This window comes from Lemur catta, chromosome 2 (assembly GCF_020740605.2).
Source record: "Lemur catta isolate mLemCat1 chromosome 2, mLemCat1.pri, whole genome shotgun sequence".
NCBI classification, from domain to species: Eukaryota; Metazoa; Chordata; class Mammalia; order Primates; family Lemuridae; genus Lemur; species Lemur catta.
The window spans coordinates 61221339-61234986 of record NC_059129.1 but is presented as its reverse complement, the minus strand read 5'-3'; the positions used below and the strand labels follow the sequence as shown (position 1 = coordinate 61234986).

General features: G+C 34.3%; 1 protein-coding gene across 11 annotated transcripts in view; it reads right to left on the bottom strand.

Moving 5' to 3' along the window:
- LOC123632965 (muscular LMNA interacting protein) overlaps positions 1 to 13648 on the bottom strand; it is a 240116-nt gene that overhangs the window by 74038 nt on the left and 152430 nt on the right. For all 11 annotated transcript variants that reach the window (XM_045543764.1, XM_045543769.1, XM_045543771.1 and 8 more), the window contains one exon: positions 5747 to 5791. In XM_045543764.1, coding sequence (XP_045399720.1) covers positions 5747 to 5791 — 45 coding nt within the window. The remainder of the gene's footprint in view (positions 1 to 5746; positions 5792 to 13648) is intronic.

Here is a 13648-nt window from a genome sequence, read left to right as displayed (position 1 = left end):
TGAAAAACAAATTACCACACAAGGAACCACTTGTACCAAGCCAGCTTTGGAGAAACCATTTTTGTTACCCAAAGACTTGATGCCAGAGACACACAAAGAACAACCAAGCTCTTTAGTCATTGTCTAGGGTTGCCATTTCTTGCAATCTGCAGCTTTCCCCATTCACAACACGTGTCCTTTTGTCTGGCATCAGTCTAGCAGACACCTTCTTCAGGGACTGGCACAAAAAATCAAGTTGGGTTAGATAAGAAATGTTAAGCAGTTGCTTCTTCCATATGTACTCTGTTACTCTACTTTGGGCATGTTTTTTTCCTTTTCAGCAATCACGTCCCTCCCACCTGAATATAACATAGGTTTTATATCTTCAAGATGTTTCTCTTCCCCTTTTTCTCTGTTGACTCCAACTCTCCTGAGTCTCTTTACTCAAAGCTCAAAGAACTCTAATCAGTGATAATGTTCTAATTAAATTATGTTATTTCTCCCAGTCAAGACTGATGCACAGGTAAGCAGAAAGACAATATTAATTGGGCAATAATCACTGAATGTTAAACTTGGCATTAAGGACATAAAAAATTACACAATGATAAGACACTGTCTTACCTGGAGAGTGTTCTTGTTATTTATGCATAAGACACTACTCAAAAGAATAAAACCCATGGTATGAGTGTTATGCACCAGGGCCAGGTATATTATGACACATTATGTCTTCCTCGCGTCACACTATCTGTAGATCTTGCCCTGTATGAATTTCTCACTAAAGACCATTTTCTAAGCTAGTAATATAACCCCCACAATATCTAAATATAAAAAGTAGATTTCAATATATTTTAAAAGTTTGACTCCTTAAGATAGGAAATGATTCCAAATTGTCATGAACATAATCAGTAGACAGAATAAGTGGGAATAGGTGACAAGTGACAGCATGGATTTATGTGCAAATTTAAACATAAAAGATCAGATCAACAGGGAAGTCTGTCTGCAATAGGGCACTTTCACACTTGATGAAGTCTAAAATGCAAGTGAAAAGGACACAAGGCAGAAGCGTGTCTCATTTAATCTCCTCTGCCTCCTCAGGTAGCAGAACCCAGATGGTTATCTTCCATTCCCTCCTCAACCCTTTCACACACACATACACTTCAAAAACATTTATGAACCATTAAAAAGGAAATAAATGAGAATGATCAATAGAGTGGAATTTCTTGCTTAAATTGTTCATAATCCCTCCTATAATTCATCAAATCTCTGGCCTCATCCTACAGAAGCAGATCTGGACCTGGAGTTAGATTTAAGTCACCTCTTACCCTAAGACCTATGACTGCATTCTTGCACATCACCTCTGAAACACTCCAGCATAGCAACATTGCCAAGCATAGCAACAAGAGGAGTGTGTGAGCTGGCTAAATTGGAGAAGATGACCTTTATTTGAATATCTATATATAGGTGGGATATATTCTTAATAAAATTTGACATATTTTTTAATAACAATGTGATATTTTGGAAGCAATATACTTCCATTGTAACGACATTTTTCTGTCTCCCAAGCTCATTAAAATGAGATCTTAGCTGGATGCTATCTAATATTTAATAAGCCTGTCTCGGTTATTTCCCCCACACTTAAAAGTAATTCATGAAATGTAGAGAATTTATGAAATAAGTTGTTATCAATAGTGTGATTTCAACTAAAAGTTTTTTGATGCATTAATAATGGGCCCAAATAATTGCTCTATTTTCTGATATTATTCTTTATAAGTATACTGTGGTTTTGAATTATACAAGTGAAATGAATTTATGCTAGTAGCAGTTAATGAAAAATAATAAATATGCACAAAAGCAAGCATAATACAAAGAAAAAAAAATTCCCCTCCAAAGTTGATAGAATGAAATAGAAATTTTAACAGAAAATTCATTTCTTTACATAGAGGAAAAGAAACTCTATTTAAAAATAAGTGTCATGAGAAATCATCTCTCATATATTATCTGATAAATTATGAGTTAATTTACATTTAAGCAAGTGATTGAAAGCCTTGGAAATAGTAAAAAATTATCATTTTAGATGTAAATGTGACCAAATATGAAATAATCCTTTCAAAGTTTAGACCTAGAGTATAAATACTAATGGTAAAATATTTAAAGAACACACACTATTTCTAGCTTCTATAAGTGCACGCAAGTATTAATGGCAGAGGCTTTGACATGAAGTAAACCTGGGTTGGATTTTGCCTCTCTGTAAAATGGAGATTTTGTAATAATAATATACACCTCATACGGTTGGTGTATTGTTTAAATGAGATAGTTAAGACTTATTTGCAAAGTAAGAACTCAAAATATTAATTATTTTTATTGCTGAACTTAGTATCTACTGAAAAGAATAAAGTGAAATATCAGTGATAAATTAATCAACCCTGCAAGTAACCTAAGGATTATTACCTACATGTTAGGTTAGTTTCAATTCTGTGGCACTTATGAGAATATCAATTAAATTACTTTAAAATAGCTTGCAATTCAAGCACACCATAAATTTAAAAAACCTTGAATTAGTCTAAATTAATGTTGCTGTTAGTGTGCCTGGGTCATCCTAAAAAACAGACTGTGTGAAGTATCATAATATGTGCAATAAATAACCAAATAAAGAAACATTATTTTGCATTGATTTTCTTTTTATTTTCTTTTTGGGAGAAGACAACCTTTCACCAAAGGCCCATAAAGAGGAATTAGTCATACAATCTAATTAAATCATTATAATTATCCCAGGAAGATTGGAAATCCTATGAATATACTAATCCATTGAATACTAACAGCTCTGTAAGTTGGTTTTAACATCAATGGGTTCTCTGGCCAGCAGCTGTCCTCTATTTCTGCAAGAAAGTATCTTGTTCATTTACTATTTTAATTGTTTGCTGTCTGTCGCTTTTATTGGAATATAAACTTCAGAAATTGGGACCTTGTCATTGTGCTCATTCCTCTCACCCCAGTGACTCCTCAGTGACTAGTACGTGGCAGACATTCAATAAGTATTTGTTGGATCCACGAACAAAAGTGGAAAATTGAATAAGACAGCTAGAAAATAGTGACTATTTTTTCTAATCATTCACAATCCATAGATTATATACTACACTTTTAAAGAGCCTCCAGAAATAGGGATTTTAGGTGGTCAGTATTAATTTGTTCATGATATCCTCAAGTGTATCAAAACTATTTTTCTTGGTTCTAATTTAAGTCTTCCTTTTGTTCAGCCTCCTCTTTGGTGCAGGAGTTGGTAAGCTGTGTGATCCCTGCTTTTGAATTTAATCTAAGAATCTCTACAAAGTCAATGACATACCAAATCCCAGCAGGTATATACTCTGAAGATGCCCACTTTCTCCAAAGTTTTGAAGAGAGATGGTGAAATATTGAAATGTTAAAGTCCATAGACTTCTCAGTTGCTTTTGATTTTCCATGACAGAAGGGAGAAAAATATAGTGAGACATAAATTCAATAAGGGAAAGCTATTAAACTCATACTTAAGGTAAGGCATCCCATAGCTCAGTCAATATGCATATTGGAATTTCTAAAAGAAAATATTATAATTCCATTCTTTTTTAAAAATCAGAACATGCTGCATTTAAGACAGATGGTTCACATAAGATAAAGGCTTATAGCTAAAGTAGACTTATTTTCTAAAATTTCATTTTTTCTTCTCTAAATAAATGTATTGGACATCACTTAGTAAATAACCACACCTGAGTATTTAAAAATGCAACCTATCTATGGGTTGGCACCAAAAAATTGGTTTTTACCTCCCATCTTAAAATGATCCCTATGATCTTCCGAAAGATGTGAACATATTTGAAGCACCACAACAATTCAAATGCCATGTTGTAGGAGAAAGTAAAAACTAAGCTTCTCACTCAAGAAACAAAATTTAATCATGTCAAGAATCATGTCTGAATCAGAGTTTATATTTTTCTAGTCTATACTAAATCTGTTTGATGATTCAGTGTTAACTTTGAATGACTCAAATAAATGCTCTCACAAATTTATGGATCTGAAAGTTAACCTACTTTAATGAAGTCTGATAATTGATCGAAAATAAAGAATAATTTAAAGTCATCTCTTACTACAGAGATTGAAGCAGCTGCTCCAGAATTATTTCAATTGCTATGAAATTAACCACCATGGGGGTGGGGGTGGGAAGTGGAGACATCAGCTCTCTAAACCTATTGAAAACTAGTCTAATCAGAGGCATTTTGCTGAAAAGCAGGGGCAGATGAGAGAAGAAGGTGAGAGAACAAAAACTTCTAGCTACTTTTTCTTATGTCTGGCTCTTATATAATGTATTAGTCACAAATAGTATAGAAAAATTTCTAGGGAACTTTCTTGTACCCACTAAAGAATCAAGGAACTTGATTAAATCATGGTGCTTCTAGTCATCCAAAGATAGGTGGAAGGAAGAGAAGAAAGGAGGTGTGAATAAAGGCAAAAGTAAAGGAAAAAAGGGGAAAGGAAGGGAAGAACTGTTAGTTATTGAGCAATTCCTATGTGTAGGACAGCTTTAAGGGTTTTCATGCACTCACTAATGTAAACCTTACATCAACCAAATAAGAAAATTACTTAATATCCCCATTCTATAGATGAAAACCAGACACAGAAAGGTAAAATGAGAGTGATTTTCCCAGGATCAGACAGTTATCTAGAAGCAACACTGTGATTTAAACTTGGGTCTAGTCCACTAAATGCCTCCACTCTTTTTAAGTATTACTCCAAATGCCTTCCAATAATGATGAAAAATAACAGTGAAAACTTCCAGAAAATGCCGTAAGCTGTGTTCCTACTCATATCCTCTAAACATAATTTTCTGAATGTGGTAAAATTTATTAATTTCACCCAGTTTATTACTTCACTTAGGAAGATTCAAACAAAGACAGAAATACATAAATTGCAATGATGACATGGCACAAAATACACATTTAATAACTATTTACTCTTGATAACGATGATGATAAAAACTACATATTAAAAGTATAATGTGCAATTGAAAGGAATAGTTTACTGGTTGGTTTTATACTTAAAACTGAACATTTGCTTAGGGGAAAATCTTCTACTAGAACATGTTTGGTCAGAAGCAGAAGTTAACTACATGACGGAAAATGCAATTATTAAGTGAGTGAACAGCAGGAATGGGGTGAGGCTGTGTGTGTGTGTGTGTGTGTGTGTGTGTGTGTGTGTGTGACCAACTCAGAGCCAGCTCCCCATAATTATTTGAACTAAGTGTGAGTTCATATCTACACATCCATTATTAATCTATTTTTGTTCATAACTGGAAATTTGTTTAGTTGATGATAATTTAAGTGCAGCAAAGCAACAAATAATGAATTAAACTAAAAAGCACATTAAAATCTGACAAATCTTAATTTTTCAAGTATATGAGTTGACTATTTTACAAACACAGTAAAGCATTGCAAAAACTAAAATGGCATCTAAGGTTTCATAATTAGACGGAAAGCAGGTATTGCTGTTCTCTTTTATTTAGCTAAACTTACCAAACTAGACCTCGCTTAAGAAGGAATTTATTTGATAAACTTACCTGATGCTCTGTCCCTGACATAAGCTGGTTTTCCATATCTGGACCAATCATACCATCCTACCTTTCTCCACTTATAAAAAAAGTCAATTAATTCAATTTAAGTGACTATATAATTGTATTCCTTCCAAAGCATATACAGGCACCCATTAAAAAAGCAGTATGTATAATTATAAAGGTACTTACATATTTTGTTTCTCGACCAGCTGCTCTTGGAAGAGTTGCAGGAGTCTGTATGAAAATAAAAATAATTATACTTCTGAAATAATCAAGTAAGTAATAAAAGATTCAACTTCTGGGATGTGTTCAGTTTTTTCTAAACATTCTAAACATCACTTTCTCTTTTCTATCCAAAATCTTTTTTGAAAATTATTTTATTAAATTGTATCACTTTATTATTCTTTTTATTGTTTTTATATATCAGCTTTCTGGTAATTTTCTCTTATATAATTACTGATGATGCTAATTCATGGATCATGATAGTTCCTACATCACACGACATCCATAATTTTTGGCTATTTCAAAATTCATATAGAAATTTCTATCTATTCTCTCAATTCTTTGAACTGCTCAATTCCCAAGATATTCTCATCGACTCCATTTCAATCACTCACTCCCAGGACCATTCCTGGACTTTACCTCCACCAATAAAATGGAAAAACTCTGAAATTTTACTTTCAAATGTCCCACTGTCAGCAATTTTCCTCCTATCCACCATTTCATTTCTCCAGTAACCACCAATGCAACATCCGCTTCAATGGGACTTCCAAAGCACAGAGCCTAACCACCTTCATTCTGGCTTTATTACCTATCTCTTAGCATACATATATTTCATATTCTCAATAATTTTAATACTTTCATTTTCTTACCTCCCAGTCTTCTTGTAATAAATTCACTTACAAAAAAGGGAAAAAAATTCTAGATGGGAGTTATTATCCATTTTGCTTCGTACGCATCTGAGAAGCAAAACATTGCTGGGGAAACTTAACCAAACTAATTGATTTTATTTTAAATTAATCACTATCAACTTCAAATGTGCACTCCTGGTGAGCCCCTGATTTTTCTCTTGTGGGCCCATTTTCTGAGATGAAATGGCTATTTGATTCATTCGACAAATATTTATTTTGTATCTACTGTGTGTCAGACACTGTTCCACACCCTTGAAAATTATCAGTGAACAAAACAGATGAAGATGTCCTGCCCTTGGGGAGCTTACTTTCTAGAAAGAGAGAAAATAGGCAATAAGATAATAAATAAGTAAATTATATCATATGTTAGAATGTGATAAATGCAATGAAAAAGAGCAGAAAAAAGTTGCAGCCTAGGACAATATATTCTCCCAGAGGAAATTTTCTTTGCTTCTTCCAAACACCTTGTGTTTTTCTGGACCACCCAGATGTTAAAGAGGTCAAAAGTGCTGGGGACTTGCAATTTTGAATAGGATGATCAATGTAGTGAAGGTGACATTTGAGCACAAACTTGAGGGAGGTGAGTGAGTTGGCCTTGTGGATTCTAGACAAAGAGCATTCTAAGAAGAGGGAACAAGTGAGAAGCTCCAGAGGTGGGTTTTATCTTCTGAGAATGACAGAGAACTAGAAGTAATCCTATAAGGGACAATAAATAGGTTGAACAAAATATTAAAAAATATCTTATCAAAGATATCAATAAGCTAAAAGAATAGTGATTAATTAATGGGCAAGATCAGGCGAGGATGGGAATCTAAAAGTCTAGCTTCTGCCCTGGGGATGTTTGCAGATAATAATGAGTTGCTTGAGAAACACTGACCCAAACTTCTGATATTTCATAGGTATAGGGAGATAAAAGTCAGAGACCAGGACTTGCCAAGAATGAATTGAGCCCCAGGAGTAAGAGTGATCCAGAAGACCTCACATGATCTTTAGCCTGGTCTCAAATCATCTGAAAATGATTGGCTAGAAAAAAAAAATCTCAAAACTTTAAATTAAAAGGTAATCTTTTGCTAGTTCTCCAAGTGTTCGGCAGAAGCAAAGAAAAGACTTTCTATAGGAAGATAATGTCATCTGAGGTCTCAAATAATTTCTATAAACAAATTTTCAAATAGAATATCCAGCACACAATCAGATTCAGATACACAAAGAGGCAAGATAATGTAAGGGAGAATGAGGAGAAATAATAAACAACCAAAAAAGACCCATAGAGAATCCAGAATTCTTTTTTTTCAGAACCAGACTGAAAACAACCATTCTTAATCATGATTTTAGAGGTAAATGTTAAACTTGCCAATTTTTACAGAAAATGAGAAACTGTAAAATATGATATAATTCATTTGAAAATGAACTATTAAATAAAAGTGCTAAGACAGGAGCATGCTTGGCATATGCAAGGCATAGCAAGGAGGCTACAGGCCTGGGGTGGGTAAAGGAGAGGGTCAGAGGAGAGCAGATCATGGAATTGTTGGGGTCTTATGCTTTAAAAAGATCTCTCTGTTTGATGTGTTAGTAATGGATTATAGTGAGGCAAGTGGATAGGGCCAAAACCATTGTACTATTTAGTAAAGCATGATGATGGCTTGGCAGTGCAAAAGGCAAGAAATAATCATATTCCACATATTTTGAAGCTGTAGCAGTAGGATCTCCAACAAAAGAGATGTGGAATGGAAGATAAAGAGAAGAGTATGATTTGATGTCAAAGTTTCTGGCCTTGAGCCAATGAAAGATTGAAATTCTATCAATGAAGATTGGACAGCAGCATATGGAATCGTTTTTGTGGGAGGAAATCTAGACTTTATTTTTACACATACTGAGTTTGAGACATTTGTTAGAAATCTAAATGGAAATTAAGAGTAGGTAGTCGGAAATCTGGAGTTTCGGAGAGAATCCTGGACTAGAGATATAAATTTGAGAGTTGTCAGCATATATATACTTCATTTTCAAAACTTGCAACTGGGCAAGAACACCAATAGAATGAACAGAGAGAGAAATGAGAAGTCCGAGAATTGATCGTTAGAGCATTACAACATAAGTAGTTTGGGAAGAAGAACATGAGCCAGGAAAGGAGGCTAAAAAACAATAATGAAAAGTGAGGCAGGAGAAAAACTGACAGAGAATGATGTTCTAAAAGGCACTAGAGGAAAGTATACCAAAGAGGAGAGAGTGATCACCTGTCTCAAATTCTGTTACTACGTCATCTCAGATCAGGACTGCACTGATAGTAATGGGTAGGACTTTAGGAACCTTGGAAAAAAATGATTTGGGCAGTGTGAAAAGAAGGCATTTAAGAGGACTGTTGCTATGTCATCTCAGATCAGGAGTGAGCATTTAGAATGGGTAGGACCTCAAGGACTTTGGAAAATATGGTTTGGACAGTGTTAAAATAAAGGACTTATAGAGGAAACTAGAGAAGAAGAATTGAAAACAAAATATATAACTTTTTTCAACTTTTTCCTTTTCAAATTCTTTCCCATCACACCTTTTCTTTTTAAATTTATTTATTTATTTATTGGCAAGTATGTAGAGCAACACACCTTCTCCCCTTAATCTAAGTTACTGATCTTAGAACTTACTTCCTTGAAAAGTATTAGCTATGAAATAATTAACTAGAGATATTAGTTATAAAATTCTTCATTTTCCCACTGCCAGCCTACAAACATTCTTATATCTGTACCTGTCATGTCCTTTATTTTCTGTCCTGTTACAATGAAAGATAGATATTTCCAACTTCTTATCAAAGGGTCTCAGTCCATTTGGGCTATGATAACAAAATACCATAGACTGGGTAGCTTATAAACAACATAAATTTATTTTGCAGTCTGGAGGCTGAGAAGTCCAAGATCAAGGTACTGGCAGTTTCAGTGTCTGGTGAGGACACATTTTCTGGTTCATAGATGGTTTCTTCTTGCTGTATTCTCACAAGGTGGAAGAGCCAAGAGTCTCCCTCTCTTGGGACTCTTTTCTCAGGGTACTAATCCCATTCATGAGGACTCCATCTTCCTGACCCAATCGTCTCTCTATGGCCCCACCTTCTAATACCTTCACATTGGTGATTATTACAAGATATGAATTCTGGGGGGGACACAAACATTCAGACCATATCAGATACCTATTTGAATTAGGCTCCAGGTTCTATGCAGTTCTGAAGGAATTTTGTCCTTTGGTATTTCCCTTTCCTCTGTAGGATCAGTACCTCTCTCTCTACTGAGACCAATCCCACCAGTATACAAACTTTATCTTGTCACTCCCAGCTTCAAAAAGCAAACAAAAAATTCTTCCTTTACCCCATTACCGGCCTAATTTCCTTCTCCCATTTACATCCTAACATTTCAAATAGTTTTTTGTCCCTGCTTTCTCATGTCATGACATTTTTCAACGTCAGAGATAAGGAGAACAATGGGGTGAAATAAGGGAGTGAAATTTAAGGATAGCAAAAAGAAGTAACTATGAAGATATTGTCAAGGTGGTCCTTCAGCCTAGTGGGGGAGAAGAGAATGGTTAACTTCAGGCTTGGACAACTGCCAGCTTCTGTTGAGTCCCCTGATCCCTTCCTCAGTGATAACAACTGGGACAGCTATTGGAAGAGATGTATACCATAAGCAGAGGTGCAGGTAGGCAGAAGAGAGGGTCAGGGTCACCAGGGTGAGGAAAAGGTAGCAAGTGGGAACTGGTTGATACTTTGGTGCTGCTCCATTCTGAGGTATTTTCTCCTACTATTTCAAAAAATAAATAAACCTCAGCAGAATTGGCAAATTCTAGGACCTGGGCTTTAGTGTCTGTCACCCCAGGCACCAGGCATACCTACAGCTAAGTTAGCTGATATACACAAGGAAATATGAGTTTCCATGGAAAAATAATAAAACATTTGAAAAATGTAAATGCTATAAAAGAAAAGAATGGTTCAGCCATTCCACTCCTAGGTATTTACCCAGGATAGATGAAAGTATATGTCCATACAAAGTCTTGTTTACAAATGTTTTTTAACAGCACTATTAGTAATAGCTCCAAATTAGAAATGATCCAATCATCCATCAACTGGTGAACAGATAAATAAAAGATATCCATACAATGGAATACCACTCAGTAATAAAAAGAAATGAACTACTGATCCATGCAATGATATGGATAAATCTTGAATGCCTTCAACTAAACAGAGAGTCAAAAGACAACGTACTATATGATATTCTTGAAAAGTCAAAAGTATAGGGACAGATTAAAAGACCAGTGTTTTCCCAGTACTTAGGTTGGAGGGAAGGATATACCAAGAAGGAGCACAAGGGAACTTCTTCAGTTGAAGGAAATATTTTGTATCTTGAATGTGGTGGTGGTTACACAATTGGATTCTTTGTAACTTCATAGAACTGTACCCTAAAAGGTTGAATTTTACAGTGATTAAATTATACTTCAATAAACTTAACTTTAAAAGAAAAAAACTATGTATGCTACAACAAATAACATAATATAGGAATTGAAGAACAGAATAGACACTGAACAAATTCTTGAACTGGACTATCAGATCAAGGAATACTCAAAGAAATTAGAAAGTAATTAATGGAAGAAAAATATGAAGAATAAGAGACATGGAGCATGGAATCAAAAGTGACAAAATCAGAATTATAAGAGTCCCAGGGGAAAAGAAATATTTGAAAACATAATGTCTAAAAATTATCCAGAATGTAAGGAGAAGAAAAGATTGAAGACTTCAGATGAAAAATCAGAGTACCGATCAAGATACCTAAGAAAAAAAATGCACACCTAGACACATTATAAGGAAAATCAGTAAGATCATATATAAAGGCAAAATTTCAAAAGCTTGCAGAGCTACTCTGCAAATGATCAGTTTACAGCAGAGAGACAAATATCATGTGGACAAAGCACTTCATAAGTATGCTGTTGAAGAAAAAGAACCTGGGGCAAAAAGGTTGAAGAGAAAAGACCTATAATTTTATGTCCAACAGAACTATAATTTAAATCAAAAGACAAAATAAAGATATTAATGTGGACATAGACCACAAAATCTACATAAAAAGTCCTTGTTGAATACAATTTTCAGTAAGATTCTGAATAGAAAATAATAAGTCTAGGAGAAAGCTATCAATGTGCATGAAATAAGGATCTAAGTAAAGAATAAGTCTCTAAACATCAAGAAAAAGTACAAACATATAAATTCAGACAAAAATTCAAAAAATGCTAATAAATTATATGTGTGTGTGCTTCTGTGTGGTGTTTGTATAGCTGATTAAAAACAGCTAGAAAGTGAAAAGTGTTATAGTACTTATAAAATTTTAGAAAAAGGCATCTGTAAGTTTTAAAATTGATAGAAAAACAAATATAATCATTGTCTTTAATAATGCATGTATAGCTATCAAAAGCAACAAAATATAAAATAAAATTTTTAAACCAGTACATGTCAAAATATCCAAAGGGAAGCAGGAAAGACAAAAAGAAAACAACACAGTTTAAATAGAAAGCATGAAATAAAATAGCAAAACTTAGTCATAATATAACAAGAATTACAAAAATTATAAATGGTTTAAGGTTCCCAATAAACAGAATCTGACTGAATATAAAAGTGATATCCAGAAATAAGCTGTTTTGAAGAAAATTAGACAAGAAGGTATAAAAGATTTAAAAAAAAAAAAAAGACGAATGGCCAAAAAACATATGAAAAAATGCTCAACATCTCTAATCATCAGGGAAATGCAAATCAAAACCACAATCAAATATCAGTTATCTCCAGTGAGAATGGCCTTTATCAAAAGGTCCCAAAACAATAAATGTTGTCATGGATGCGGAGAGATAGGAACACTCATACACTGCTGGTGGAAGTGCAAACTAGTACAACTTCTGTGGAAAGCAATATGGAGATATCTCAAAGAGATACAAGTAGAACTACCACTTGATCTAGCAATCCCATTACTGGGCATCTACACAAAAGAACAAAAGACATTCTATAAAAAAGACCTCTGCACTTGAATGTTTACAGCAGCACAATTCACAATTGCAAAGATGTGGAAACAACCCAAGTGCTCATCAGTACATGAGTGGATTAATAAAATGTGGTATATGTATACCATGGCATTCTGCTCAGCCACAAAAAAACAATGGTGATCTAGCACCTCTTGTATTATCCTGAGTAGAGCTGGAGCCCATTCTACTAAGTGAAGTATCACAAGAATGGAAAAACAAGCACCACATGTACTCACCGTCAAGTTGGTATTAACTGATCAACACTTAAGTGCACATATAGTAATAATATTCATCGGGTGTCAGGCAGATGGGAGGGGGGAGGAGGGAAAGGGTATATACACACTGAATGGGTGCAGTGTGCACCATCTGGGCAATGGACATGCTTGAAGCTCTTACTCAGGTAGGGCAAAGGCAATATATGTAACCTAAACATTTGTACCCCTATAATATGCTGAAATAAAAAAAATTTTAAAAAAAGAATAAAGTCTAATACTTTACTATTTAAAAAATTGTAATGGCCCTCATATGTTTATAGCAGCACAATTCATAATTACAAAGATATGGAATCATCCTAAGTGCCCATCAACTGATGAGTGAATTAAAAAAATCTGGTATATATATATATGTGTGTATATATACATATATATGTGTGTGTGTGTGTGTGTGTGTGTGTGTGTCCACACACACACACCATAGAATACTACTCAGCCATAACAAAGAATGAAACAATGTCTTTCACAGCAACTTGGATGGAACTGAATGCCATTATCCTAACTGAAATATCTTCAGGAACAGAAAAACAACTACTGCATGTACTCACTTATAAGTGGGAGCTAAACGATGGGTGTACATGGTCATACCGAGTGGTATAATGGAATTTGGAGACTCAAGCCAGGGGAAAGGGGCAAGAAGCAGGGAGAGATCAAAAACTACCTATTGAGTATAATATATTCTATTTGGGTAACTGGTACACTAAAAGACCTGACTTCATTACTATACAATTCATCCATGTAATAAAAAACCACTTGTACCCGCTAAATCTATTGAAATAAAAAAAAAATATGAGTGCTAAAAAAAATTATTGCTATTAACTAAATTAATTTCCCAATTCACTAGTGAGCTTTGATTTGCAATTTGAAAATCATTGATC